This window comes from Alexandromys fortis, unplaced genomic scaffold (assembly GCF_014885135.2).
Source record: "Alexandromys fortis isolate MF-2015 unplaced genomic scaffold, M_Fortis_MF-2015_v1.1 scaffold_16, whole genome shotgun sequence".
Taxonomy (NCBI): Eukaryota; Metazoa; Chordata; class Mammalia; order Rodentia; family Cricetidae; genus Alexandromys; species Alexandromys fortis.
In genome coordinates, this window is record NW_026067893.1 from 19097994 (window position 1) to 19125848 (window position 27855).

The window sequence follows — 27855 nt, forward strand, 5'->3', positions numbered from 1 at the left end:
GTGAACCCCAGTCCTCTGAAAGAACAAATGTCCTTAGCAGCTGAGCCATCTCTCCAGCCCCTATCATGGTACTTTGTTTTTGTATTAAGGATCACCATCTCACTCTGTAGCCCAGGCTGACCTAAATAAAACTCGTCATCCTGCTTGAGTCTCGAGAGTAACGAGCATGATCCGGCACTCGGTTTCCCGGCATGTTTAAAGGATGTGACTTCCGAAGTGTTTTTCTTTCTTACATCATGGCCCTTCCACAGAAAGTGCCTCTTCTTACCTTGGGAAACTGGATCAAAAGAGCCTTGTAATTCCAGTGCCTGCCTCTGGGTCTTCTTTTCAGAGGTAACTACACTCGACTCCTCCAGGTCCGCATAGGGCACCGACATGACACCAGCCGCCACCTAGCGGCGGGAAGGGGCAAGGGCGCCTGCGCCGGGATGGTGTCCAGCGGTTGCCAGGTGACGGGAGCCACGCGCCGCTAAGGAGGCGGGCACAGCACTAGGATACGCAGGGTCTCAACAACACGGCCTTCCATTGGCTGAAGGGCACTCAACAACCGACTGAGCCAATGTGCAGATAGAAGCTGATGGCGTCATGGGACTCCTCCTCCCTGTGCTCCTAGGACGCATCTGGCGATCTAGGGTCCTGTCGCACCCCTCTGCAGCCCGGCTGCCCTATGTGTACTCCGCAGCTGCTCCTGCTGACGGTGGTGGTCCTGATGCTTCCTGATGCAGCCAGACCTCAGCCCTCCTCCCCAGCCCAGGCTCTGCCCACCTCCTCGGCCCTGGGGCCAGTGACGCCCGAAGTGGCGACTGCAGCTACTCCGGACTGGTCTGAGGACCCTACTCCTGGGACCCCATCGGTGCCCGAGAACGCAACTTCAGACTCCTTCCCAGGTGATGCGGCGGGATATGGGATGGAAATACTGCTCCCAGAACTAAATTCTGTAGAGGCTGTTCGCGCGGGAAAACTTTGGGGAACTTAATCTCACTTTGTTTTAACTTGCACTTATAGCCTTGCCGATCTGTATTTGTGACTTGACTCCTGATACTTGCGATTTAAACTGCTGCTGTGACAAGGACTGCGATCTTCTCCATCCCAGGACAGTCTTTTCCTTCTGCCTTCCTGGTAGTGTAAGGTGAGCGGCCGTGCTCTTGGGGTCTAGACGTAAGAGTGAGCCTCCTACCCCTATTTCCTCCCCTAGGATGTTCCCTTGGGTTTTCCTGGGAGTGATCTTCCCGTTTCTATAGAGCTGAGCCTTTAGACATCCGAGGGGCTCCTCTCCAAAGCCTCCCCTTGCCACTCCTCAGTATCTTCATCTTTGCTTACAGATCCTCCAGCTGGGTATGTGTCGACCACTCTCTTATCTTCAGGAGCAACTCCCCATTTCCTTCCAGAGTTCTCACGGATTCCAGTGGAATTGCACAGTTTTGTGTCCGTGTGAACAACTGTGAGTAGAAATAAGTTTGGCTGTTCTTGTCATTTAAGACGTGGCTTTGTCTTTGGACTTGCCCTGTCTGTTTCATGCTTTGAATCCCCATCTCTTACCGTCTCCGCCCCTTACCACTACCCCCCTTCCTTTCAGTTGGTAGGGGACATTAATAATTTCAGAAACCTCCGGTGATTCTCCTTTACCTTGAGAACACTGCCCAGCTCCATTAGTCTGGCGGTCTGAGCTATCTCTTTTTTCTGTCCAAGCTTTTCTTTGATGATTGTACACTGATCTTTTATTTTGGCCAGCCTACTGTTCGTTGTCCTCAAGGTATGCCTTGACTTTTACTTTTCTCCGTGACTCATGTGGTCCTATTTTTCCTTGCATTTTGAAAACCTTAGCTCTCCTAAGACTCTTCTGTCACTTGTCCAAGTTGGAAAAAATCCATATCTTTATTTATTCATAAGAGATAATACCTCCTGGTAATGATCAGTGAAGGCTAGTCTCACCAGGGTCTCTACTTCATGTGGGTTTGGAAAACTGCAGACCAGGAACTGGGAGATTGGTGTTCTACTCCTGGTTTGGCTCTTGCAATTCATTTGTCTCTGAGGATCCAAATTTTCTAGTGGGATTTGATGAGATGGTCTCCAGGCTTCTTTTTGAATTCACAGTTATATCAGAGTCTACCTTTAAACTGTTGGGTGTTGGTATCGTGTGCAAGGTGGACATATATATGTAATATAGCCTTAGCTTGTATGTATCGTGTGCAAGGTGGACATATACATGTAATATAGCCTTAGCTTCTATGTATCGTGTGCAAGGTGGACATATACATGTAATATAGCCTTAGCTTGTATGTATCGTGTGCAAGGTGGACACATACATGTAATATAGCCTTAGCTTGTATGTATCGTGTGCAAGGTGGACACATACATGTAATATAGCCTTAGCTTCTATGTATCGTGTGCAAGGTGGACACATACATGTAATATAGCCTTAGCTTCTATGTATCGTGTGCAAGGTGGACACATACATGTAATATAGCCTTAGCTTGTATGTCTTACCTGTGTCATCTCCTTATCACCACTTCCACCGATACACCTGTACTGAAGTGAGGGGCAAGCGGTAACTTGCTCTTACTGATAAAAGCAACAGGAAGAATTGATGGATATTGGCTGTCTGACCTAATCTTCTCTCCCCACTTCACTTTAACTTTTTCTTACAAAGGCAGCAATAGCTGGACTTGCTATGAAGTAAACAGCCTTTCTGTGCAGTTTCTGGAGGAAATGTTAACCTGTTCCTGGAAGCTGCAGAGCTGGCAGCCTCAGCTCCTAGAGACGCAGGGCATGCATGAAGGTGGTGCACAGACCAGGTGTCAGCACACCTGTACTAGGAGTTGGTGCACAGACCAGGTGTCAGCACATCTGTGCTAGGAGGTGGCGCACAGACCAGGTGTCAGCACATCTGTGCTAGAAGGTGGTGCACAGACCAGGTGTCAGTGCACCTGTGTCTGAGAAGCACTTTGTTTTGTTAAAATTACATTAATTTACTTTGTGTTGTGGATAGGGTGGGCACACACATGCTTGTAGACCTTTCTTAAACTCTTGATGTTCATTTGCATGTGATGTGTGTTTGTTGTGCTTCAAATGTTGTTTATTATGTCAGATACTTAAAAAGAAATGCTTTTATCTAAGTATCCGTTCTTTTTAAAAATTATTTTAGCAAAATTAAACTATTTCCAGAAGCTCCAAACAGTCAATGCAACCAACTTTGAGGCCCTCGCTGCAGAGTTCGGAGGCCAGTCCCTTGCTTCGACATCGGAAACCCAGCCACCGTCACCGTTTTACAGGGTGAGCCTAGGTAAAGGGGCAGAACAGTCTGGTTCTCCTGACAGAGTACAGTTGGCAGTGTAACTTTGTAATTTCCTTCTACAATGAGATTAGCCATTGTCAGCTCCATCAAGCTAACTTGTTTCCTTACTGTGACTGAGTCTGTCCTATGTTTATTTATTCAGGCTGGGGATCCCATCCTGATTTACTACCCCAGCTGGTCTGTAGTGAGTTCGCTGAGGCAGCCTGCAGCAGTGGGAGCTGGCGGACTTTGTACTGAGAGCAGTCCTGCAGGTGGGTCTGGGACAGGAGTCCACCAGTCTTTTGCTTTTTTGGAAACAGGCTTTCTCACGTGCCACTTACCCCTGTCTTTATTGTTTTTGTTGCAAGGCTTCCTAGAGAGTAAAAGCACAACATGCACCCGTTTCTTCAGGGACCTGGCCAGTAGCTGCACCTCGGAGCCAGCCCTGGATGCTGCCACTTACTATAACTTCATGGTCTTGAAGGTAGGTGTTCCTTTGTCCCCACTCCACAGACCCTCCTCCCTCAAATCACTCAGCTTCATCGTGACGTTCACATGTTACCCACAACATGGGTTAGAAAATCCCTAAGCTGGAAGTCATAACTCCTAAGATCTACATATATGATAGAGGGTATGGAAACTATTGTCTAAAGAAAGATGGAAGAATCAGAGGCAGTAGATCCAAGGTCACCTTGTCACCTTCCTGGCTAATGGGTTTACTTGAGAGAGTGAAGGAGTGGGTGACAGTTCCCGGTTTTCACCAAAGTTGTTCTTGCTTTTGGAACTCTGCCTGGGTAGGTAGGCATTGCAGCCCAGCCTGGCCTCCAGCCCCCACTCTCTGGAGAGCCAGATGGCAGAGGAGAGGCCACTCCAGTGTTTTGATCTTCTTCCCCTCCCCCACCAAAGTCTGGGTGGGGTCAGGTGAAGTGGAAACTCCTGGTGGTTTTATGAAAGGCGTAAGCTTATGTCTCCGTTCTTCACGTTTCCTAGGTCCCAAGAGGAATGACTGACCTTCAGAATGCACAGGTATGATGTCATTTATCAGGAAAAAAGAACATCTGGCCTCTGTGTATCCGAGGCCAATTCATTCCAGATTATAATAATGAAAGAGAATGTAGGCACTTTGAACCGCAGTCAAGCCTAGCTCTAGACATAACTTCATGGGATAAAGATCAATGAGATGTTGATAAGTCTAGAGAACGCCTGAGTTAAATCTAACTAAAATGCTACATTTGGAGTGGGCGTTTCAGTCTTCTCATGTACTGTCAGGCACTGTCAGTGTCTGGAGGTGGAGTACAGAATTCTTTACATCTGATTGGCTGTGGGCCCTTGTTTCATGTGTACTAGGACTGGTGTCCCAGGAAGCTTGTGTTGGGATGTGCTGATTGAGAATGACTCGGATTTAAGTCGTCCAGCACTGGAAGGAGAGAAAATCTGAATGGTCGAGGGGAGAGAATGTATTCATTTTAGCATGATATAGAGCCAGAGGAGAAAAGGCCACTTTCAGTTTCTCTTGTCAGCTCCAGGTTCCGGTAACACTTGCCTCAGAAATCAGTCCTCCTCTGCTGGCTGGAAACACGTGTCAGAATATAGTTTCCCAGGTATGGATTCTAAATGGTGCCTGTTGGTCAGTGTCACCAGAGGGACCTCATCTTCCCACAAGAGGGTGGGGACCGACTCACTGAACCCCATCACCTCCTTCCCGCCATGTTTCCGTCATGGCCGTCGCTACTGTCGTCCAGTGTTGTAGGTTCATCCTCTTACATCGCACACACAGTCTTGTGCCGGCTCTTACTGACTTTTAATATTTCCGTCCACCACCACAGTATCATCCCCGAGTCTGAGAGGAGTCAGCTTTAGTGGTCTCTTATAGTCAGTGAAACGGGTAAAGGAGTAAAACTTATCTGAAAGTAGCATTTTTAAGGACTGTGTTCCCTTCTGTCCCCAGCTGCTATTCTTATTTCCCTTCTGACACTGCGAGGCTCTAATAACCCACGTTTCCATTCCGTGCTTACCTTTGCCCAGTACCTTACCTGTCCGTCTTCGCCCACTCTAAACGCTTGTCTTAATCACACCTCTCCCGTGAACTTTTCCTAACATGCAAATGCAATATCAAGTCATCTTTATCTTTTCATGCTATTATTGTTGGTGTGTTTCTGATTACTCTCTAAGTCTCTCGCATGTAGTTGAAGTACAGACAGAAGAGGCTTCTGTGCTCGACACGGTATTTATTTTTGTTTATTAATTGACTCTTCTGCTTTTCAGGTCCTCTATGACATAGAGACCAATGGGACCTTCGGGATCCAGAAAGTCTCTGTCAGCTTTCGACAGACCAACCTGACTGTCAGGCCAGGCGTTTCCTTACAACAAGACTTCACCATTCACTTTAGGGTCAGTGACCTTCTCTCACAGGGGGTTTAGGGGCTGAGTCTTAGAAATAGCACTTTGAAGATCCAGGATTCATAATGAGTCTGTCTGTCTGCCTTTCTGAGCACCTTTCTTTCTCCTACTAAAATGTTGTTAATAAAATCTCCCACTCTACTTCATAGAAAGAAATAATAGCACTCTTTCTGTAATACTTGCAAAGTAGAAGCAGAATATTAAGGCCTGCTTTGGTCTTATGTGAGGTCTCAACATTTACTGTTCCTTAATTTGGCTAGAGTGGCAGGTATTCAATACGTGTGTGTGGGTAACATTTTCTCTGCTGCTCTGTTTGGGCCCAACCAAAGTGGTATTCAAACAGACTCGCTAAAGATGCTCACCGTGAGTCTTAAGTTCAGCAGCACACAGAAATTCCTTTCCTTTTTTTTTCTCTTTTTCAGACATTCATAATTTTATTCCTCACTGAATCTCTGGTTTGCAGCCTTCACTGCTCTCACCCGTCTGCCTTTCTCCCACCTCTTTCCTCCTTTTGAGCCGAGCAGAGTTCTTTCCAAGTCTGTGATCAGCCAAGCCCTGTGTCCTCACAGCCCTGTTTCTGGTTCAAATTAAATATGCATTTAAATTCCCCTGGATTCAGCCAGGCCAGACATTGCATGAAATCATTATCAACGTGTGAGAAGTAGTGTCAAGGGATCCTGACTAGGTCCCTGGCTTAATCCTTGGCAGAATTAGTAAGTAGTGAATTTCAGTTCAAATTGCCTAGCACATAGAGGACCCTCAGTTCAGTCCTCAGTATTCTCCAAAACGAAACAGCGAACAGATCAGTCCAGATTTACTTTAGAGGGGGCGGAAAGGGAAGAGTGGGGATAAGGCTGTAGTGTGGCTGAGAGAAGACTGCTCAATGCAGTTCCTAGATTGCCTGCGGGGAGGGAAGGTGTGAAGACAGGAGGCCGGCAGGGAAGAATGTTTGCACAGTAATTGTCATCTTCCTTCTGCAGGCATTAGGACAACACATGGCTGCTCTTCCTGCTGGTCCCAGAAGTGGGAATCCTGGCTACCTCATCGGGAAGCCACTTTTGGCGCTGACTGGTGACTTGGGTCACTCGGTATCTTTTTTGGAGCTGGGTGGACTGTCACAGCTGACAAAAAATGCTGCTGAAGTTTCGACTTGTTCAGTTCTCAAGGTTCCCTGGGACTTTGGTATTCAGCACGTTCTTTACCAAAGTGTTTTATGTTCTCAGATGGTGATGCCACCAAAGGCTTTATAGACTAACTGCAAGGGAGGTTGTACTGACTTTTGCTTATTTTAATGAGATACTCATATGCTAATATATATACATACACATATTTTATGTAATATATATATGGCTAATCATTTTTAGAAAAACTTAATTGCAGATAGCACTTAGGGAAACATCAATTTCTCAGCCCTGCCCACTTCCTATTTCTGTTACAATCACCTTGACCGTCACTTTTGCACCTCAGATGACCCTGTTGCAGAGCGAGGGTAGTGGAATTTGCTCTGTTAAGAGACAAGAAGTACAGTTTGGGGTGAACACAGTATCTGGATGCAAGTTCAGGTAATTATTTGCTTCAGAGCCCTTCCCACAATTTTGTTTGTTTTATAGGGACAACGTTGATATAGTAACTATTAACACTCTAAATACCACTTTAAAAATGATAGTCTTTGTATCTATTGCTGTATGTCAAGTGTTTTCTGATGGTATGAAGTACCTATTAAGTTATTTCCTCCAGTCTGTCCTAATATTAATTTTAATGTTTGAATGCTAAGATGGCCGCTACCATGGTAGTATTGTACTCCAGCTTCTATGGTGTTTACTTCCAGACCCAATGAGGTGAACTGCAGCCATTTGCAGGAGGAGATTTATCAGGCTCTTCATGGAAGGCCCAGACCAGAGCACGTTGCCATCTTTGGTAACGCTGACCCAGCCCAGAAAGGAGGGTGGACCAGGATCCTCAGCAGGAACTGCAGTGTTACAGTAAGGAAGCCACTGCTGGCTGGCAGCTCATGTCCCACCTTTGACCTTATGGGCAGCAAGGCAAAAACCAGCCCTCCTGTTTGTATTTATCATATAACGGGGAATGAAAGGAATCAGGACTGCTTGAGGGCACTATTGCAGGTTGCACATGCATCTAATCTATTTTCCTGACTTTAAAGAAACTTGCTAATCTAGAGTAGTAGTTCTTGACATGTGGGTTGCATCCCCTTTGGGGTTTGAACAACCCTTTCCCAGGGTAAAACCATCCAGCATATCAGGTATTTGAATTGCGATTCATAACCATAGCAAATTACAGTTATGAAGTAGCCACGAACGTAATGTGGTGGTTGGGGGTCAGCACGACATGAGGAAGGTTGAGAACCACTGAAGGTTGCTTATGGTTTAAAGCCATGCCATATATTTCAAATATTCCCTTATATTCATTTTCCCACTATATTTATCCTGTGTGTGCATATGTGTGGAAGTCAGAGGACAGCTTGGAGAGGTGGTCCTCACCTACCATGTGTGTCCTGGGGGTGGTCAAACTCAAGCTACCGGGCTTGGCAGCAAGCAAGCTTTACCTGCTGAGCCATGTTTTCAGCTACCCTTATAGACAGTCTTAAATTCTTGGTCAATATAGGTTTGTTTATGAGGCTGACAGCAGGCACATTCTCTTGTAATTGCCACAGGTTAGATTTTTAGGACAGGTATGTGACTCAGTGTAGAACTCCTGCCAGCTCACTCAATTGGGTTCGGTTTTCAGCGCCACCAATTAAAGATCACACTTTTCACATTTGCCTAAAGTGTATTAATGGCTTAAAAGATGAAGTCAAAGAAGATGTATCTTCCTACATCTTAAAATTATTTCTCCTGTGAGTTCGAGACCAGCCTGGTCTACAGAGCTAGTTCCAGGACAGGCTCCAAAACCACAGAGAAACCCTGTTTCGAAAAAACCAAAAACCAAAAAAAAAAAAAAAAAATTATTTCTCTTAGGGTACTGCTCTAAATATGTCATGTTTCTGTTCTGAAAATGTAAGTGGCTCCCTGATGCCTTCAAAACCGACTGTTTGGATGGCTTCCGAATCTAACCCTGATGTGTCTTATCTAACTTGTCACTGCTTTCCAAGTTGTCTGCTCGAGGCTACGACCTTTCATATCCTTGGTCCCTAGGAGACACTTTGTAGCTCTCACTTAGTGAGTGTTTCTCCTTGGCAACATGTGCTCTTCTTAGTTGTATGCCTTTTTGGAAGTTTTATTTTTAATTAACATAATCTGTATATATTTATGAGCTGTGGGTAAACCTTCAGTATATTCATGCAATATTTACTGATCATTTTCTCCTCTTTATTGTTACCTTCAGAGTCTGTTAGTTCCTCTTTTTCAAGTTCCTTTTTCCTTTAGTGCTGGGAATTAAACCTTCAAATTCAGCATAAAATGCACAGCCAGTGATTTGAAGCTGCCGTTGCCCCGCTGTTCTGTGGTACTGATCATCCCACCTTCCTCTCTGTGCACCCCACCCCCAACTTTAACTAGTGTCCCGTAATCACTGTAGAAGTCTGCTCTTCTGTGTTAAGGTCAACATTGTCAGTTCCCACTCATGTGACAGTGTACCCATGTGTGACTTCACAGAGGGTAGTGTTCTCCATGTCCACCCATTTTACTGCTAATGACAAGGTTTCGTTCTTTCTTTTACGGATGAATGAATCTTACTCCAATATATGAATACTACATTTTCTTCATCCTTTCGCCCATTGATGGGAACCTCAGTTGAGATCCTGTCTTGGTTGCTGTGAACAGTGCTGCAGCAAACTATCTCCTTAACATGATGGTTTTCTTTTCATTGAGTGTGTACACCCGAGAGTAGAGTAGCCAGACCATCTGATAGATTCGTCTTTAGCTTTCAGAAGAATCTTCAACCTGTTGATTACTTTTAGATGCAACTTTTTGTAAGATTAAGAACATTACTACGGTCTAGTTTTGTGCTTCCTCTAAGCCAGGTGGGCCTTCTGTATTACTACATAAAGTTTTAAAAACAGTAGCTGCTCAAGAGATACTGAGAGGTGGCTCGGCAGCTAAGAGCACCCAATGGTAGCTCACAACTGCCTATAATTCCATCCGCAGGGAACCTGACACCCTCTCTCGCCTCCATGCACATCTGTACACATGTGCAAAAGCACAGAGAGACACATACACATAAATAAAAATCTTTAAGAAAACAAAAGTGATGGCAACTGAGTGCCTGCGTCTTTACCTTCTGCAGGCTGCTAACGGCTCTTCCTGCTGTCTCATACCAGTTTCCCTGGAGATCCAGGTGTTGTGGGCACATATAGGACTTCAGTCCAACCCACAAGCGCATGTGGCAGGAGCCCGGTTCCTGTACCAATGCAAGTCTGTACAGGTAAGTCAAGTTCCTAGCAGCCCTTTGCTGACCACAGCATGGTTAAGCTTCTGAGAGGCAGGATATATTACCACTCAGTGTTTCTTTAGAGCGAGTCCCCAAAATGCTTTTCAAGTCTATCTTTCCAAGGTGGTTACAAAAATTCATATTTTGTCACAGTGGATGCAACTATATTATCTACCCCCAATTTTAGCAGTATAGGTGAATTTCTTTTCAATAACCCTGCTGTTACTACTCATCTGACCACGGAAAGCATTTTCCGTGTTTGTGTGTTCACTGTGACAGTCAGTCAGTTAATGGTGTTTGGGAAATGTTAATTGTGACTAAAGTTATTGGTGTAGTTATCAGTTCTTCTATACGCTCCATTAAATAAATTCTTTCATCTCTAGTAAACATACATCTGCTGTTTGTAATGTACTATAGGATACACTTACCATCTGCCTTGGTTTTAGAGTGTAATCTTTAGCGTTACAGGTTCAAAACTACGTAAACTTTTAAATCTAGAAATACTGAAGTGAAATGATTTGTGTATGAACTGGCATGATATTATTTTTTAGTGAAAATTACAACATTGGAATTTCTGTTTGTTGCAATATATTTACTTTCCCGAGAAGAAACTGGGAGCTGCATTTAGGTCTGGCTTCACGTACTTTTAGTCTTTCAAGCAGCAGAGTTGGGGAGCTTGGTTGTCTGCCTATCAGTGGTGTTAACACTCAGGTTATCGGAACGTTTCCCCGAGAGCTTCCTGTTCTTTGTCTAGATGGACCTGCTTCTGCCACAGAGCCTGCACTGAATCTTCTGATAAATCCTTCTCACCTGTAACCTGCGTTCTGTTGTCGCAGGACTGGTTCCGTGCATGTTTTTTTCCAAAGTCTCCGACTCTCTAGGGCATCACAGCCACCCAGTGCCTCTTTCCTTACCTATGTATCTTACCCCATGTCTTTTTCTGGTAGTTTGCAGTTAGCTTTTCAAGTTCGTTTACATTGCCTGCAGTGCTATTGAGTTCACCCGACGGAATCGGATAATAGTTAGAATTTCAGCTGTGTTTTGATCCTGAGCCATTAACTGGGCCAGTGATAAGACTGAAACGGGATCACTTATCTCAGACACACCTTCTGGCTCTTGTTTTGGCTTTGGCTGGATTACACACAGTTATCAGTCAGAACTCTGACCTAAACACTAATGCACATCAATTTTATTGTTTATAAATTAGTCATCAGATAAAACATTAAAACCAAACAGAATGACATTTAAGAAAAAAAAATGAAAGAAAAACCAGGCCAAAGGGAAAGACTCGCAATATATTACCCAATGGTGTTCTTTGGTGTAGGATAAAGAACTTGTGTATCTCAGTCATGAGTTACATTCTGGCCAAAGATGTCTGTTCTTGTTCATAGACATTAAGTGTAGCTGCAAAACAGAATGTCAGAGAGGAATCCCCAGCCTTTTAATAAGAGTTTTCATTTGTAATGATTGGGTGGAGAACATGGTGGTTTAAGAATTGACTAAGATGCAATATAATACTTAAGGTGGACATCCTGTTAGAAAAGCCAAACAAACCTAACCCAAACCTTTCACCTTGTTGGCTACTAAAACTTATATTGAAGAAAGGATTTTGCTGTATTTAGATTGAAGTGAAGCAAGCCTTAAACTTCAGGAAGTATTGGCAATGATTTCTAAAGCAGACATCATAAAATATTCCCAATTAAAGTGGAAATACGTGAAATCAACCACCCAGAGCAGAGCTGGAGCCGCAGTGAAGAGAAATGTGCTGCCACGGCCCTGTCATTGTTCGTCCCAACAAAAGAAACAGCGAGCAGAGTTGGAGGGGATTGTTTGAGTGGCTCACACACCCGACGCTTTTTGCCTGGACATAACTTTAGACTTCAAAGTCCCAACTTAATGCGTTGAACATACCTGAAAATCCTTGTTCTCTGGTGGTAATAAACTGCACTCTCCAGTGGGTCAGCCACATGTGGTGGTACTCAGTGCCTGACGAGTACAGTTCCATCCCTCTAACTGGGGAGTCTGCTGGACTGCATTTCCTCTAACCTCATACAACCGCAGAGACTTTCTTGCTTTTAATTGGAGTATAATAAACATATGTGTTTCTGGGATACGGGATGGGCTTTTGATCACGGTGTAATGATCCAATGAGAATAATGAGCATTTCTGTCTCCTCATAAGTGGCCATCATTTCCTTTGTAAACCCTGCCTCCACCCACGTTTTCCTTAGGTGACCATCTTCCCAAATCGGGGAAAGGGCCATTTCTGTACCCGTTTCATGGATGCGTTGTTTTGAAGACATCGTGAAAGTCTAGTCAAGAAGGAGCTCTGAGTGCGTGTCCTGTGTGAGCTCAGAGGACATTGTTCAGACAGCTTCTTGTATGCAGCTTCTTAGTCATCAAAATGCCACTCGAAACTATACTTTTGAGTAGACACAGGTGTCACAGTTACCTTCGTGGGCTCATGGGCGTCTGGGAAATCAGATGTAGATGTATGATGACCTTAAGTCCCTAGGTTGAAGTATTTTCTCTGCCTTGGAAACCAATGAGAAGGAGCCAGACTTTCTCCTGGGATCGTCCCTTCTACTTGACTTGAACTGGTGGGTGGTAGGGAGTTCCTTTACACCCAAGAATCTGTGAATCTGATCATTTGAGGTCAGGTTTTGTTTGTTTTGTTTTGTTTTTCCCTGAAATTTCAGCCGTCTTCACTGCCTCCACTGTGTGTTGCTTCAGGGCTGCAGTTCACGGGCCCACAAAGGAGAGCTGCTAAGAGTATAATGGCAGTGGTTTGGCCGTCTGGCCTTTCTGCCATCAGTCAGCCTCGCTAGTTAGAGACAGTGAAAGTCTCTTTTGAGATAGGGTCTTCTATAGCCCAGACTGACCTCCAATTTGCTGTAGTTAAGGATGCCCTTAACCTGATCCTCCTGTCTCTACCCTCCAAGGACGTGTGTGCCAGGCTCTGAGACTGAATCCTTAGGTGTACCTGTTCACAGTTCTGGGGCCATGGGCTGTTAGAAATGTGTTTACTTATATCTCACACAGAGAACTACACGGGACTATTCCAGGAGAAGATGTATATGCTTAGAGCATGTTTATTTTCAGTCCAAAGAAAATAATTCTGGTGGAGATTCTGTGTAATATACTAAGAATTGACTTATCCTTGCCTCTCTTCCTGTAGGAGCACCAGAGAGGAATAGAAGTACCTTTGACAACTCTTGTGAACTTTGTGGACATTACTCAGAAGCCAGAACCACCAAGGGATCAACCTCAAACAGACTGGAAGCTGCCGTTTGATTTCTTCTTTCCTTTCAAAGTGGCATTCAGCAGAGGGGTCAGGGCTCAGGACTCAGCCTCCCCTGTGCTCGTCCTGTGCATCTTTCTACTCGGGGTTCTCAGCTCACAGACTAGGTGAAGAGAGAGCGATCAGGTTTCATTTTTCCCTATGGGAAATTCTAAGGCAGCCTGCTTGTCTTGGCTAAAGAGGTCCTTGCTTTCTCATGATTACAGGAGGGCATTTAGGGAAGCAGAACCTAACTAAAGGAAAAATTTCCCTCATTTTCTCACTGTGTAACCTTGACTGGCCTGGAACTCCCAATGTGGACCAAGGCTGGACTCAAACTCATAGAGATCCCCTGCCTCTGCCTCCCAAGTGCTGGGATTAAAGGCACACGCCACCACCATGCCCAGCCAGGAATCTTTATAAGTTGAAGATGTATTCTAAAAATTCAATTAAAAATACTCCATCATCGTAACACTCTGCTTAGGGCTCCATAGGCCTCCAGGTAGACACTGGGTTCTCTGATTCTCAAGCCTGGCAGTCCCCAGTCTCCGTCTCTTCACGCCGTGTTCTGTCTGAATGTGTGCAGCATCTCCGCTGCTCTCAGACCCATGTTCCTGCTGTTACCCAGAGTCACCTCAGCAGGGCTGACCGTTCAAGCCAGGAAACTGCTGGCTCTATATCTTGTCTGGCTCTTTTGCCAAAGTGCGGCCACACCCCTTGCCCAGACCTGAGGTAGGAAAATCCTTCTTTCTATTCATTTTCCAAAATGGATGGAATCCCATCTTCTCACTAGCAAATGGCCGCACCGTTCCGTTCTGTCTTGGTGGTGTGGAGAAATACAAGCGGCTGAGACTCTGTTCTGCTAAGTGGCATCGTGGCAGAAGTTGACATTCTGTGATACACCGTGTATGAGGTTTAAAGGGGAGTTAGGACTCTAAACTGTACAGTAGTATTCAAATCAGGGGTCTTGTGTTTTTCCTAGGGAGATACTCCCCTTCACTCCAAGTTTATGCCCATGGCATCTATTACAAATATGTTTAAGGGTAAGTCTTTGGTGGTTTGCACAGAGTCCTCACTGCCTGGCCAGTTCACAGATAGTAACATGCAGAGAGCTTTCTTGAAGACATAGTTTCTTATTCTTCTTGAGTGAAGACAAATTGGTTGAGAATTAATAGTAAAATATTTGAAACTTAAAGACTCATACTGTCCTTTTAATTAAGAAAAGTTTTGAGGGAATAAATGCCATTATATATAATTATCTTAAACATCAAGCATTTGACATTAAACATTAACATGAAGAGTAACTCCAGTGAAACATGCAGTCCTCACCATCTGCCTCTGCGTGGTGTGTGCCCCTGGATACACGTTTGTCTGGAGAGAGACAGTCAACATGGCTTTCGCCTCATAATGAGGTTGGCAGAAACATCAAAATCTACGGGCCTGGGAAAGTGAATGGGAGCGGGGAAGTGACCCGGGAGGCCCAGGTGTTTCCAGGGACTAAACTTACCGGAGGAAAATTACAGAACGGATGAAACAGATGGAGGCTCCCCTGTGGGAATCTGAAAGCCAGGCAGAGAGGATTCAAAGTTTTCTGTTCTACCATGTATTAGTGCTTTGAAACCCAAATTGTCTTTTAATAAAACTGTTTCGTCCCTGCTTCAGGAGAGAAAATCAGGTTATTATACCCCATCTCAACTGTCATAGTAAATAACCAGTTTCTCTGAAGGAGGCCAAAGTCTCACAGCAGTTACTGCTAAGGGCAGGCAGGAACTTGGGGCGCTGGCAGCACAGTCCCCCACAGAGTCTGGTACATAGGGGTTATCTACCTAAGCAGCCTTGGCTCCCAGACATGGTCACTCTGACCACTATGTATTAGAGAACTTAAAAGTTAATAATCCTAAATTGTGGGCTAGCCGATACTTGGAGCTAGCTACTGATTCTTTCCGGAATCAGTCCCCCATTCTGTTCTCCTTTCTGCAGGTGTTTATTCCTATGCCCAAGTGTCACTGGAAGTTTCTTTTCTTCAGGCTCATTACTAACTAGCTCTTACAACTTAACCCATTTCTATTATTCTACATTTTACCACAAGGTTTGTGGCTTGTTACCTCACATCTTGCTTCTCTGGTGGCTGCTGATATCTCCCTCACTCTGCCGTCTTTCTCCCTATCTCTCTGCTTGGATTTCCTGCCTGGCTCTATTCTGCCTGGCATTGGCCAAATCAGCTTATTTATTAACCAGTGATAATAAAACATATTCACAGCTTATAGAGAGACATCCCACATCACCCAAGACTATGAAACTAGTCTGTTCTTAAAATGCCTAACTAAAATGGAACCTTCTAAAATTTCTTTTAGGTTTATTTTATGTGTTTGAGTTTTTGCTTGCATGTATTCTCTATACCACACACATGCCTGAGGATGATGGTTGTGAACGCCATGTGGCATTTAGCCACTGAGCCTCTCATGACCTATTTTTAAGTGACCAAAACAAATTCCAAAATATCACAGATACTCTATAGTTCTATTTTTTAAAATAGAAATGTTCATATATGTGTGAATGGGAAACAAAACTTAAATGACTACATGTCAAAAATAAAGTTTTTTAAAATGACATCTTGTTTTATAATTAGAAAATACTATATTTTGAAGAAACTTGCTATCTTCTAAAAAAAAAACCCTCAGTTTATTATGTGCAGGAATATTGTGTGCAATGACCAACTTCCCTTTTCTGTTGATGTAGTCAATATCCCAGGCCTGTCTAGAATCATTCCCATGTGTCTGTCACTTTGTGATCTGCTGGGGTTCTTTTTTTTTTTTTTTTTCCCTTTCTTTCTAAACAGGGTTTCTCTGTGTAGCTTTGAAGCCTGGAACCTGTCCTGGAACTCGCTGTGTAGATCAGACTGACCTTGAACTCCCAGAGATCTACCTGCCTCTGCCTCCCAAGTGCTGTGTTTAAAAGCATATGCCACCACTGCCTGGCCTTTTTTTTTCTTTCTTTTTATTAATTTTTTTTTTCATTTATTTTACATCCCAACCATACTTTTCCCTCCCTCCTCTCGCTCCCTCCCCCAGTCTCCCCTTTTCCTTCTCCCCCACCCACTCCTACAGCTGGGTTCTGAAAGGAACTGGCCTCCCATTGGAGTCAAAGCATAGTGCAACAAGTTGATGCAGAACCAAGCCCCTCCCCCTGCATCAAGGCTGTGCAAGGCAAACCAGCATGGGAAATAGGTTCCCAAAAACCTGCTGGGGTTCTTTAAGATAAAACACAGACTGAGCCCTGCCTCTGGAGATTCTGGTTCACCTGTGGGAAAGAAGCAGGAAACAGGGACTTTAAGACTCTTTTCTAATAGATTGGCGGTTAGGAAATGGGAAACTGACCTCTGCCTCTGGAATGCTGGGATTGCAGGAACTGCATCCAGCTAAACAAGGATGCTGTCAACAGTCAAGTTTCTTTTTGGCACGGGGGGAGGGGGAGGGTCAATTCTGGGGGCGACTGAAGCGGCCGTAAGCCCCCTTTAGTGAATGAGAAAATGAATGAATGGGTTCAGCAGACTTGTCAGGACCACAAAAGCACAAAGCACCAACTTCCAACCACAGTGTGCCTATGTGCGATGTGAGGAGAACAGCCAGCTGGGAAGAAGACAGCTTGTGCTCTTGACACATTCAGCTTTGGAATAATCAGTTATTAGAGATTAAACACACTTTTAAAATGCAGTATTCTTACCACTGCCTTTGCGGAAAACACTTGGGCTGTTATTTCCGGATAACTAGGTGCCAACTTATTTTATTATGGTGCCATTTGTTTTCAACCGCCAGTTTTTGTTTGTTCTTTTTTGGGGGGGCCGAGGGTCTTAATTGATCCAATCTATTTTTCAGGCGAGCCTGCCAAACATTTTTTACCAACTCCATCAGCAACTGGGAGCCAACCCCCTTCTCCACCTGGCTGGGAAGCTGCCTGGGCCGGCTCCTGTCTGGGTGCCGGAGCCCCGCCCCTATACTCTTTGGGCGCTTGGGGGTGGGAGGGGGCCGCCACGTGGAGCGTGGGCGCGATTCTCAGAAGCGCCTGCGCCGTCGCCGCGGCGTAGCTCGGGTCGGACCCGTCGCCTAACGTCAACGGCGCTGGCGCCGCGGCCGGGGTTCACTGTAACGCGGCTGACGCAACGCCGGAGAGCGGGGACGTAGACGGAAGAAAAGGCGGAGGCCAGGGCACCCGGCGCGGAGAGTGGGCCGGGACTGGGGTCGGCTGCTAGCAGGTAGGCGAGCGGGTGACACTGGGCCAGGGTGCACTCGGGGCGTGGAGGAGACGCGTGGCGCATCCACGGGGGAGGGGATGGGAGCGGGTCGCGGGTGGTGGCGGCTTGGGGGCACCCAGGTGCTCTGAGATGCTGGTGCACGGCTCCCAGTGCGGGGCATAGGAGGCCCCGGGTATCTGGCGATCTTTTGGGTACGCGACCAGGTGGAGGCCTGAAGACCCTGCAGCCCCTTCTCACCCAGATCCCGAACCGGCTTCCAGTGCCCCAGCGCTGCGAGTAGTGATACGCCTGGTATGTTATGAGCCGCCGGCACACCCCCACGGCCTGGGTCTGCAGTTGTCTGTGCTCACGCCCTGACATATGGGGCCTGTGCTTGGTTGATACTCCCTGCAGCCAGGGTTACCCCAAGAGCCCCTGCGTGCGGTAAATTATCTCATGGCACAAACAGGGTGCCCTCAGAATTTTCACTCATCACTCCTCACCCCAGCTTTATTCCCCCACCCTCTGAAGCAGGGGCATTTATCTTTGGGCTTTTGTCTTTTTGTTAAGTACTGAACCATGAACTCAGCATGTGTTTTTTTCTGGGTGGTTTGTTGAGACTGAAGTTCACTTCTCTAAGTGAGATAAGAGCTTTCAGTGTAGTTGTGGATAGGTACTTGAGAGATGTTCTGAGTTAAAATGTAAAAACGTCTCGGTCACACTTTGGGCCTTTATATCTCTTGTCTGGTTTTTGCTGGCACAGTAAACTGCCAGGTTGAACCAGTCCATTGCACTGAAAGAACAGGCTACCTGCAGGGGACAGAGACGAGACAAGGTACAAGGGAAGACCCGATGACTTAATGGATCTCAGACATTCAGAGCTTTCTGTACTTAGACAAGACGGGGGAAACAATCTAGAAACATGTATGTGATTAGATCAGGTTCTGTTCTGAGCCAGGGTGCTATAGAGCTCAGGCTGGCCTCGAACTGGCTACGTGCTGAGAATGACCTTGACTTTCTGATCTTTTTGCCTCTCCTTACCCCCAACTGCTGGGATTACAGGAGTATGGTGCCATGCTCAGCTGCCCACCAGTGGCTCTTTTGACCTTTTTGTGTCGCTGAAGGGAATAAAAAGTGGGAAGCTGAAGACGTGTCTGTGCCTTTTAAAAGGCAGAGGAGGGAGACAGACGTGAGCCTTACCCGTGTACCCAGGCGCTTTCCATGCATTGCCTGGTCTAATTCCCATAGTGATCTCATGCTGTCCTAACCGTTATTATCCCTCATTTACAGACGAGGAAATTGAGGCTTACAAAGTTCCAAGTAAACCTCCAAAAGTCATACCCCTGGCCAGGATAGAGCTAACACCCAAGTCTGCACAGCTCTAAAGCCGTGTTCCCCATCCTGTGTTCCCTGCACCAAAGGGAAGTTGATAACTCATTGGTGGAGAGCAACAGTGCCTGAACCGGCTCACCTAGAGGATTCTGTTCAGCTTTGACTGCTAGAACTGCAGAGGACGGTGCAAAGGGGCTGCCACCAGGAGTATGTCACTATTAGCCGTCCCTCACCGCGTGCACTCATCAGCCTGCCGCCATCTCCTCTTCACGTCTGCGCTTCCGTGCAGAATAACTGTAGAACGGTGCATTGCTGTGGATTCGGGGGCCCGAGGAAATGGTTGAGTGGGGAAAGTGCTTGCCGTGCCAGCGTGAGGACCTGAGTTCGGATCCCGAGCACCCGTGTAAACTCTGGGTGTGGTGATACACCAGAGCTAGGGGAAGGAGACAAGCAGGGGTTCACTGGCTCACCAGCCCGACCAAAACAGCAAGCTCTGGGTTCATTCAGAGATTTGATCTCAAAAACAAACAAAAAACAGGTGGACCGAGATAGAACAAGACACTTGAATTGACCTCCATGTTTGCAGGTACCCTAACCACCACCACACACATATACACACATAGGATTTGGAATATATCCCCCAGTCTATGAAGCACAACTTAAAGGAAATGCAGTTATTTTTCTTATCTTGTGAAACCCCAGTGGCCTTATAGCATAAGAGCTCAGTAACAATGGACTTGTCGATGTGCTTACAAGAATGAGTGAGTCCTCTACTGGGTTTTTGTGTGTCTATGTGTGGGACATTCGTTGTCTAAAACCTTAGGTTTGACCCAGGATAAGAAAATTTTTTCATGGCCACTACATCCTCACTGTTGAGATCACACACTTACATTCATAATAATAAGTGCAATAATAAGATGCTAGCCATTTACAAACATTACACCCCTGACCTCCAGAGTTTACCTTAGATTCCTGCCGCAACCAGGACCCCTCCCCTGCACCCTGCCCCCCACCTTTCCTCTTGTGCTGGCAAGAACCAAGCTGACATTTCAGTTCTGCGAGTCTCCACATTCAGTTGGGAGACAGTGGCGGGCTGCTGTTGAGGATGGATTTGTTAATCATTAGAGAACCCTTACCAGGAAAGGAAATATAACGAAGATTTAATACTGACATCCAAACATTATATCTTAAAAATATTTTATCATTCAAAATATTCATTGTATCTAATTACTGTTTGGTATATAAAAAGTAAAGCAGTTCTTTAAAAAAACGGGGGGAGGGAGGGAAGGAAGCTCTTTGTTCTTTTTTCTATTCCTGTAACACTGAGGAGGTGGTCGTTTCTCTAATATAACAAAGTTTAAATCACGTGAGTCACAGTTTTACGCTAAGAGAAGGAGAAACAGAGGAGAATGTAATGTGTTGTCTAGCATTTTTCCTGACTCCCCTCCCCCTTTAAAAAATTCTTCCCGCAGGTGTTTGGATCTGTGACCTCGTCTTGCCATGCTGAGATACTTACACCGCTCTGGGTTCCAGCCCTTCAGCCAGCGTCTGCTGCCTTGGGTCCAGTCTGTAGCTGTGCCCAGATTGCGTATGTACCGCTGATGAGTATGTGGGGAGTGAGGTGGTCAGAATGGATTGCAGGCCAGCAGAAGTATACAGGACGCTGCCTGCTGCTGGATGCTCCCAATATTTGTTTTTGTCAATAATGTGGGTTTTGGAGGTTTTTTGGTAGTCTTTCCTCTTGACTCTTTTTTTTTTTAATCAGTACACTTACAATACTGAGCCCTTATATCCTTTACCCAATTTCAAGCAGTATTTCTAGCAGGATGCTAGGATTAATACAGTGAAGATAAACCATCGGACCTTTGTGTCCATTTCTTTGTTATGACTGCCACCTCTCCCTTAGCCCTAACCCTTGCCCACCACTAATCTCTTCTATGACTTATTTTTTTTTTTCATTTGTAGAATACTATAGAAATGAAATCATCTGAAGTGCGGCTTGAATTTTCTGGGTTGCTTTACTCTGTTTTTTTGGCAGGAGTGTGTGTGTGTGTGTTTTTGTTTGTTTGTTGTTTTGTTTTGGGTTCTGTTGTTGTTTTTCCATTATTTCAACATGGTTCTCCAGAGCCTGATCTGAGTAGTAGCTAATGGTGAAGGCAACCATCTTAAAATGGTAGCGAGAATGACCACTCTCACTAAGGATATCTGGGCTTTGCCCTCTCAAGGATGCAGAGAGGCTATGCATAACGCCACATTGAACACGCATGTACAGGTTTTATATGAACATAGTTTTCATGTCTCAGAGATGAATGCTCAAGCATGCAGTCCTGACTTGTAGGTGCCCATCCTTGGTGAGGTACGAGGTGCAGGCATGTCCCTGCAGTTTATTGACGTGTCCATTGACTCTTCAACAGGGTCTTTCACAGAGGAAAGCTTTGTATTTCGATGTGGTTCCACTTACTGGGATTTTTCTATGAATTTTACTTTAGAGACACGTCCCAAAACTCTCAGTAGATAGCCCTAGATTCTAAACTTTTCTCCTGTGTTTTTTCTCCCCCTAAATTTTAAAGTTTTACATTTAAGTTCATAAGCTAGTTTGAGTTCATTTTTGCACAGGGTATGAGAGTCTGTCAAAGTTCCTTTTTTTGCATATGGGTGGATACCAGGTACTCTGGCATCATTTATTGAAAGACTGGTATCTTTAGCTAGCTATCACCTCAAGTTATATCAAATCTAAATCTTTCCAGCTTCTTTGGAAGATGGCTTGCTTCCCACTGTCAGAGAATCCCTGTTCTTTCGTATACAGAAGAGTGTTAAGTGTGGAAAATAGGATATGGAACCAGCTCCCTGAGTTTGAAAGCTAGCTCTGCTGCTCACAAATGAAATAATTACAGTGGTTGTGTCTGTCTGCTTGCACACTGGCTCAGGGATTGCTGTGGTCAGGGCTTCCTGCTGGGACGCTAGCTCATCTGTGTTCCGGGTGGTCTCCCACCATCCAGTAGATGGCCGCACTTGTTGATGGAAGAAGCTGCAAAGTACTGTGGTCATTTTTTTTTTCAATCTGGTAAATTACTGCTTTTCCTGGCCTAGGTTTCTCTGTTTATAAAATAGGGTTAATAACTAAAGGAGAATTTATCAGCCCTAACTCATAAAAAACGATAAAACCATGGTCATGATAACTGTCAGTCTGTTTCCCGTTGCTGTGGCGGTGCCGGAGGAAATCTCTACAGGGTCATCACGTGGTGCGTGTGACTAGTGCGCTCAGTTCCACTGTATATTAAATAGTGACTTACTTACTGACAGGAAGGATCTCACTGGGTAGCCCAGGCTGGACTCAAACTTTCCGAGTAGTTCAGGCTAGTTTCAGATTTGCTCTGTAGCCCAGGCTGATCGTGAGCTCATCATCCCCCTTCCTCAATCCTCTGAGGACTATTGCAGGTGTGTATCACCTGGCCCAGTTTTTGGTGTCTTTATATTTGATATTATTTATTCACACTTATAAAAAGAGGCTCTTCTGACTTTTGACATTTTCTTTGGGTACTAGAGCCCTGGGTTAACTGGACATGGAGAGCAAAGAACAGACAAGAAATCAGAAAGGCAGCGTGACGAGGTGTGTGCCTTGCCACTGCTGTGGTAAACATCAGGACCAAAAGCACCTTTCAGGATAAAAGCGTTACTTTGGCTTATGTTTCCGGAATCTCCAGTCCATAATGGCAGGGAAGGCCTGTCTTGTTGGCAGCAGCAGGAGACGGGCTGATTACATTTTATCCACGCACAGGACACAGAGGAGGAGGACAGGAAGTGGCATGAGGTTCTAAGCCCTCAAAGTTCACCTCCAGTGATGTACTTCCAGCAGAGCTGCCCCTCTGAAAGGCTCCATAGCCTCCCCCAAACCACCTGGAGCCCAACTATTCAAATACGGTAGCCTATGGGGAACATTTTTCATTCAAACCACCTCACAGGGTTTTCAGAGAAAAACAGAAGAAAGCGAAAGGCCAGAGAGAGAGACGATATCAAGATCCTTCTTGAAGCCTGCTGCGGTCTCATTAATCACTGAACTTCTCGGACTCAGAGGAGGGTGCAAAGTTGTGACAAAGGGCATTGTATCCTTTGGTGTATAACCCATGGCACGCTTTGAACATGACCGGCCCTCTCACACACCCACCCTACCACACGAGCGTGCACATATAACTTCCTCTAGAGACACAGATTTTCTTTGGTGCCCAGGAGGTAAAGATTTCTTAGAAATTGAGGAAGAACTACCCGGATGCTTTTGGTTTTCCTATTAATCAAAATCTTTTTAGTCCATGTGTTGGCCTGCTTTTTGTCACTGTGGCAGAATACTTGGGAAAAATCAGCTTGTAATGAGGAAAGAATTATTTGAGTTCATGGTTTCCGAGGTTCCGGTGCATGATCGCTGCAGTGCATGGTCACCACAATGCATGGTCCCTGCAGTGCATGGTCACCACAATGCATGGTCCCTGCAGTGCATGGTCACCACAATGCATGGTCCCTGCAATGCATGGTCGCTGTCCCATCACCCTTTGGCCTGAGGTAAGGCAGTGCCTCACTCAGAGGCAAATGACAGAAGACTGCTTACCTTGTGGCAGCTGGAAAGCAGGAGAGGGACAAGGGTCGCCTAGGTCCTTTAAGGACACACCACCAGAAACCATACCTTCTGCTAGGTCCTACCCTAAAGACTGCACCACCTTCCAAGAGCTCTATAGGCTGGGTACCAAGGCTTGCTTACATGACCATTAAGGTGATTTAAGGTCCAGTCATAGCAGTCCTCAGCGTAAACCTAAAAAGTAAAATCAATTATAGAGTGTAAAAAATACCCCCAAAAGCCAGTATGATAGTACACTCTTATGTTCCCAGCTCTTGACATGCAAAAGCAGGGAGACTGGGAATTCAAAGCTAGCTCTGGCGACCTGGTAAATTTGAGGCTAACCTGGGCTACATGATACCCTAACTCAAAAAAAAAAAAAAAGAATGGTAGGGTCATTCGAGGGGAAGATAAAATGGTTTTTGTTCAACAGGAAACTCCTAAAACTTGAATCACATGAAACTGCCCTTGAATGCCCCATTGAACTCCATTAAGTTCTTATCTGCTTGAAGCCTTGCTGATATTTATGGCCCCTCTTCAACTTTATTAGCCCTCGTCTGGGCCCCATTGCCTACAAGTCTCTTGACTGCCTGACTCTAGGGCAGACCATGCTGCTCTGCTGATAGAGACTGTGGATCACACGCCTTCTTCACGCTAGCCCAGCTGCTGGGCTCTGATTGGCTTTTGCCATTTCACCACCTGGACTGCATACTGTTTCTTTCTGCCCCCGAGGTACTCTTATCAGGTTGCCATACCCACGTGCCCAAGACAAGGAAGGCCCTGTAATAGATAAGAGAGACAGAGAGCCCTCAGGCGTGGTCCTGACAGCTGCCAAAGGGACACATGATACTTGGTGGAACACAGGGCTCTGTAAACGCCATTGGTGATCCAGGTCTGAACCCCAAGGGTGTAAGTCTGCCTCCCCACCACCCTTCTCTCTGTCAGGTCACAGTTAGACATAGATACACATGTCATTTAGAATAATACCCTCAAGACTGAGGTAGGGCAGCTGTATTGGAGAAGGCAGGCAGCTCCAACAACAAATACACTAGTGTTTCAGAACCTGGGATCTCCACAGGAGGAAAAACCAGTGTACCTGTGGGTCCAGTCAGGATGCTACAGCTCCCCCGTCCCAGATCTTGCCTCAGTGAGCATCTCTGTGAGGTGCCAGACTGCAAGCCCACTGTAAAAAAGCCAGACTATCTTCTTTGCCTTTCATAACCTGAAATGTGGTCCCTTGAAAGAATAGCTGTTTAACGAAGGAAAGGGCTCTTTGGTGTTATTGTGTAAGACAATCTTTCTAGGATTTGTGTGTGCTGGGGCATGGTGGCACATGCCTGAAATCCTAACACTGGGAGACCAAGGCAGGAGGATTGTGAGTTTGAGGCCAGCCTGGGCTACATATTGAGACCCTGACTCAAAAGCAAAACAACAAAGGGACTGTATTTAAGAACTAGCGATACAGTGCAATAGCTCAGCCGGTTAATATGCATGCACCTTTTCATTGCAGAGTTTATTGCATCTCTCTCTCTCTCTTTCTTCCCTGACTTTGGGATATACAGATCCAGTCCAGCCTCCAGCTGTCAGACATGTTCGTTCTTGGAGCAACATCCCTTTTATCACGGTACCCCTCAGTCGTGCCCATGGCAAGCCGTTTGCCCACCGAAGCGAGCTGAAGCATGCCAAGAGAATTGTGGTTAAACTCGGCAGTGCCGTGGTGACCAGAGGAGATGAGTGCGGCCTGGCATTAGGGCGCCTGGCATCTATTGTTGAACAGGTAATTATCAAGGTGGAAAATTCTGCTAAACTAAAACAGGGTCTCCGAGTCGATGCCGGAGGATCAACTTGTTGAGAACAGTGTGTGTGAGAATAGACGGCCAGGGAGAAGGCAAGCTTGAGAGCAGCTATGGGACCGCCAGGGAGGCTGGGAAGCAGAGTGAGCATCACAGCGGGTTGCGTTCTAGACCCTCCTCTAGATGAGTGCTTCAGCCTCCCAGGGGATGAAAGATGCTGATTGGAGGAGAGACTTGATGAAATGGCTGGAAGAACCTGGCAGAGACATTCTCCAGTCACCTGCTCACAGGGGCCTTATACACAGTCTTATCTAGACAGCTGGTCATTTTAGGTGGGTTCAGAAGGCGGCATCAGGTGCCATCAGTGGCCGTAGGTAGGAAAGTCTGCATGAGGACAGCAACTGCTCAGGTGCAGTAAGATGTCTGAACCCGTGAGTTCATGGTAACTTCAGGCACTCATTGATGGCAAGGCTCGGGGATGCAGCTCCGTGGCCCTGGGTTTGATCAGCACATGTCTAGGTTAGAATATCAGCATATTGCAAACCCCAAGGGAAGAGTGAATCAGTGGTGGTCAACAGTCGCTGCCAACATCACAGAAAGGAAGAGAACCGGGCATTAAGCTGACAACCTGAAGAAAATCCTTGGCACACGCCCCAGCCAAAGCCTCCGTACCTGAAGCGGACAGAGTCAGAAGAATGAGGGCTGGGAAATCATGAAGGGAGAGGAGCTCAGATGAGCAGAAAAATGTGAAACAGAAAATGGTGGAGAGGAAAATGTATGGATTAAAAGACTAATATTTTAACTGCTTGTGCTTGGTAGGCTTAACTTGCTTCACAGGCTAAGCAAGCTAAAAGGCAGCTGGGCGGGAATGTGAGCTCTGGCTTTTTGATCCGGAGGAGGCCTTTCACATGTTTGGGGTGATAATGGTTTTGCATACATGCATATTCCCGGGTTTTAAGAATTGCTGCTGAGATACCTACATAATGCATGAGGGCTGGGACTGAAGGTAAACCAGGGTGGAGCTGTGGAGGCTTCACTGGAGAGGAAAATTAGCTCTAGGAGTTAAAACTGGGTATGATTTATAAAATCATCCTCACCACTTTGATTAAATACTGATTTAAAAAAAAAATCTCCAGCCAGGCAGGGGTGGCGCACACCTTTAATCCAGGCACTTGAGAGTCAGAGGCAGGCAGATCTATGTGAGTTTGAAACCAACCTGGTCTACAAACCTAGTTCCAGGACAGCCAGGACTGTTACACAGAAAAACCCTGTATCCAGTAACCAAGGGGAAAAAGAAAAAAAAATCAAATGACCAATGCATCTTTAAAAAAGATTTATTTAATTCTGTATGCATGTCTCTGTGTGGGTATGTACACATACATGCAGGTGCCCATGGATCCAGAGGCATTGGGTCACCCAGGAGCCAGGTTTGCAGGTGATTGTGAAATGCCCATCGTGGGTGCGAGGAACTAAACTCAGGTCCTCTGCAAGAGCAGAATGTACCCATAACCACTGAGCAATCTATCCAGCCAATTCTGAAATTTTCTTTTATTTATTTATTTATTTATTTTTTATTTCAACGGCATTGTTGTTTTTGCCTGCGTGTATGTCCGTGTGAGGGTGTTGGATCCCCTGGAACTGGGATTACAGACAGTTGTGAGCTTTCATGTTGGTGCTGGGGATTGAACCTAGCTAGCTCCTCTGGGAGAGCAGCCAGTGCTCTTAACCACTGAGCCATCTCCCCAGGCCTCAGCTACTGAAATTTTCTAAGATAAGAATGGACTGTTTTAAGCTGGGCATTTGAGACCCACACCTTTAATCCTGGCATTCAGGAGGCAGAGACAGAGGCAGGCCTCTCTGTCTGTGTTAAGGGCCAGCCTGGTCTACAGAATTGACTGTTGTAGATTACACTTCTTAGCAGCCACTGTGAGTTCCACAGGTCGCAGGGTTCAGTCATTAGGGGAATGGACAGTTAGGAGCACTGACTGTTGCATTGTGAGCCTTCGATTTTTTTTCAGATAATCTATCCAAGGTATCACAAGTGACCATAGCTGGTCCTGGGCAGGGTAGAGCAGGGTCAGCATCTGTCCCTGGTGAGGGTGACCCACAGGAATCAAGAGTCTTCCTAGACTGCTTCTGTTTATAGGTGGTATCAAGTTTCCAACATTGTTAGCATCACCTACATCATCTCTTTTCTACCTGCCACCTGTTAAACAGACACTTGAAGCCGTGTAAGAATGTTTCACCCAAACAGTCCGAGCAGTTCTTCCTGAGCTGACCACTGTCCCCTAGAACAGTATTGGAATCCACTCACGTCCACCCTGCCTGGGTCTCTTGTGAGGAGAGAAGAGGGCGGTACCATGACTTGTGCGTTTTTCTTTTTCCATGCCAGGTCTCAGTGCTGCAGAATCAGGGCCGAGAGATGATGCTGGTCACCAGTGGAGCCGTTGCCTTCGGCAAGCAGCGCCTGCGCCATGAGATCCTTCTGTCTCAGAGTGTGCGGCAGGCCCTGCACTCAGGGCAGAACCAGCTGAAGGAGTTGGTAAGTGCTGCT

At 45.9% G+C, this 27855-nt stretch overlaps 2 protein-coding genes across 4 annotated transcripts in view; both read left to right on the top strand.

Moving 5' to 3' along the window:
* The first annotated feature begins 593 nt into the window (after positions 1 to 593).
* Positions 594 to 15949, top strand: Tctn3 (tectonic family member 3). 2 transcript variants are annotated; one of them, XM_050148654.1, is made up of 14 exons: positions 594 to 887; positions 1006 to 1129; positions 1323 to 1441; positions 3146 to 3273; positions 3438 to 3546; positions 3643 to 3758; positions 4265 to 4300; positions 4795 to 4875; positions 5540 to 5665; positions 6655 to 6762; positions 7142 to 7236; positions 7503 to 7656; positions 9917 to 10054; positions 13238 to 15949. In XM_050148654.1, exons 1-14 carry the CDS (start codon positions 668 to 670, stop codon positions 13469 to 13471), a joined length of 1788 nt encoding a protein of 595 aa, XP_050004611.1. In that variant the 5' UTR covers positions 594 to 667; the 3' UTR covers positions 13472 to 15949. The 2 variants fall into 2 exon arrangements, with proteins under 2 accessions (XP_050004611.1, XP_050004616.1); XM_050148659.1 differs by lacking the exon at positions 5540 to 5665.
* Positions 15950 to 17406: 1457 nt separating this feature from the next.
* The window catches only part of Aldh18a1 (aldehyde dehydrogenase 18 family member A1), a 32559-nt gene continuing 22110 nt past the window's right edge, over positions 17407 to 27855 (top strand). Inside the window, exons 1-4 of one of the 2 annotated variants that reach the window (XM_050148437.1) lie at positions 17407 to 17591; positions 20375 to 20490; positions 25071 to 25285; positions 27694 to 27843. In XM_050148437.1, coding sequence (XP_050004394.1) covers positions 20403 to 20490; positions 25071 to 25285; positions 27694 to 27843 — 453 coding nt within the window. In that variant the 5' untranslated portion in view covers positions 17407 to 17591; positions 20375 to 20402. The remainder of the gene's footprint in view (positions 17592 to 20374; positions 20491 to 25070; positions 25286 to 27693; positions 27844 to 27855) is intronic. The other variant, XM_050148428.1, reaches the window with a different exon arrangement.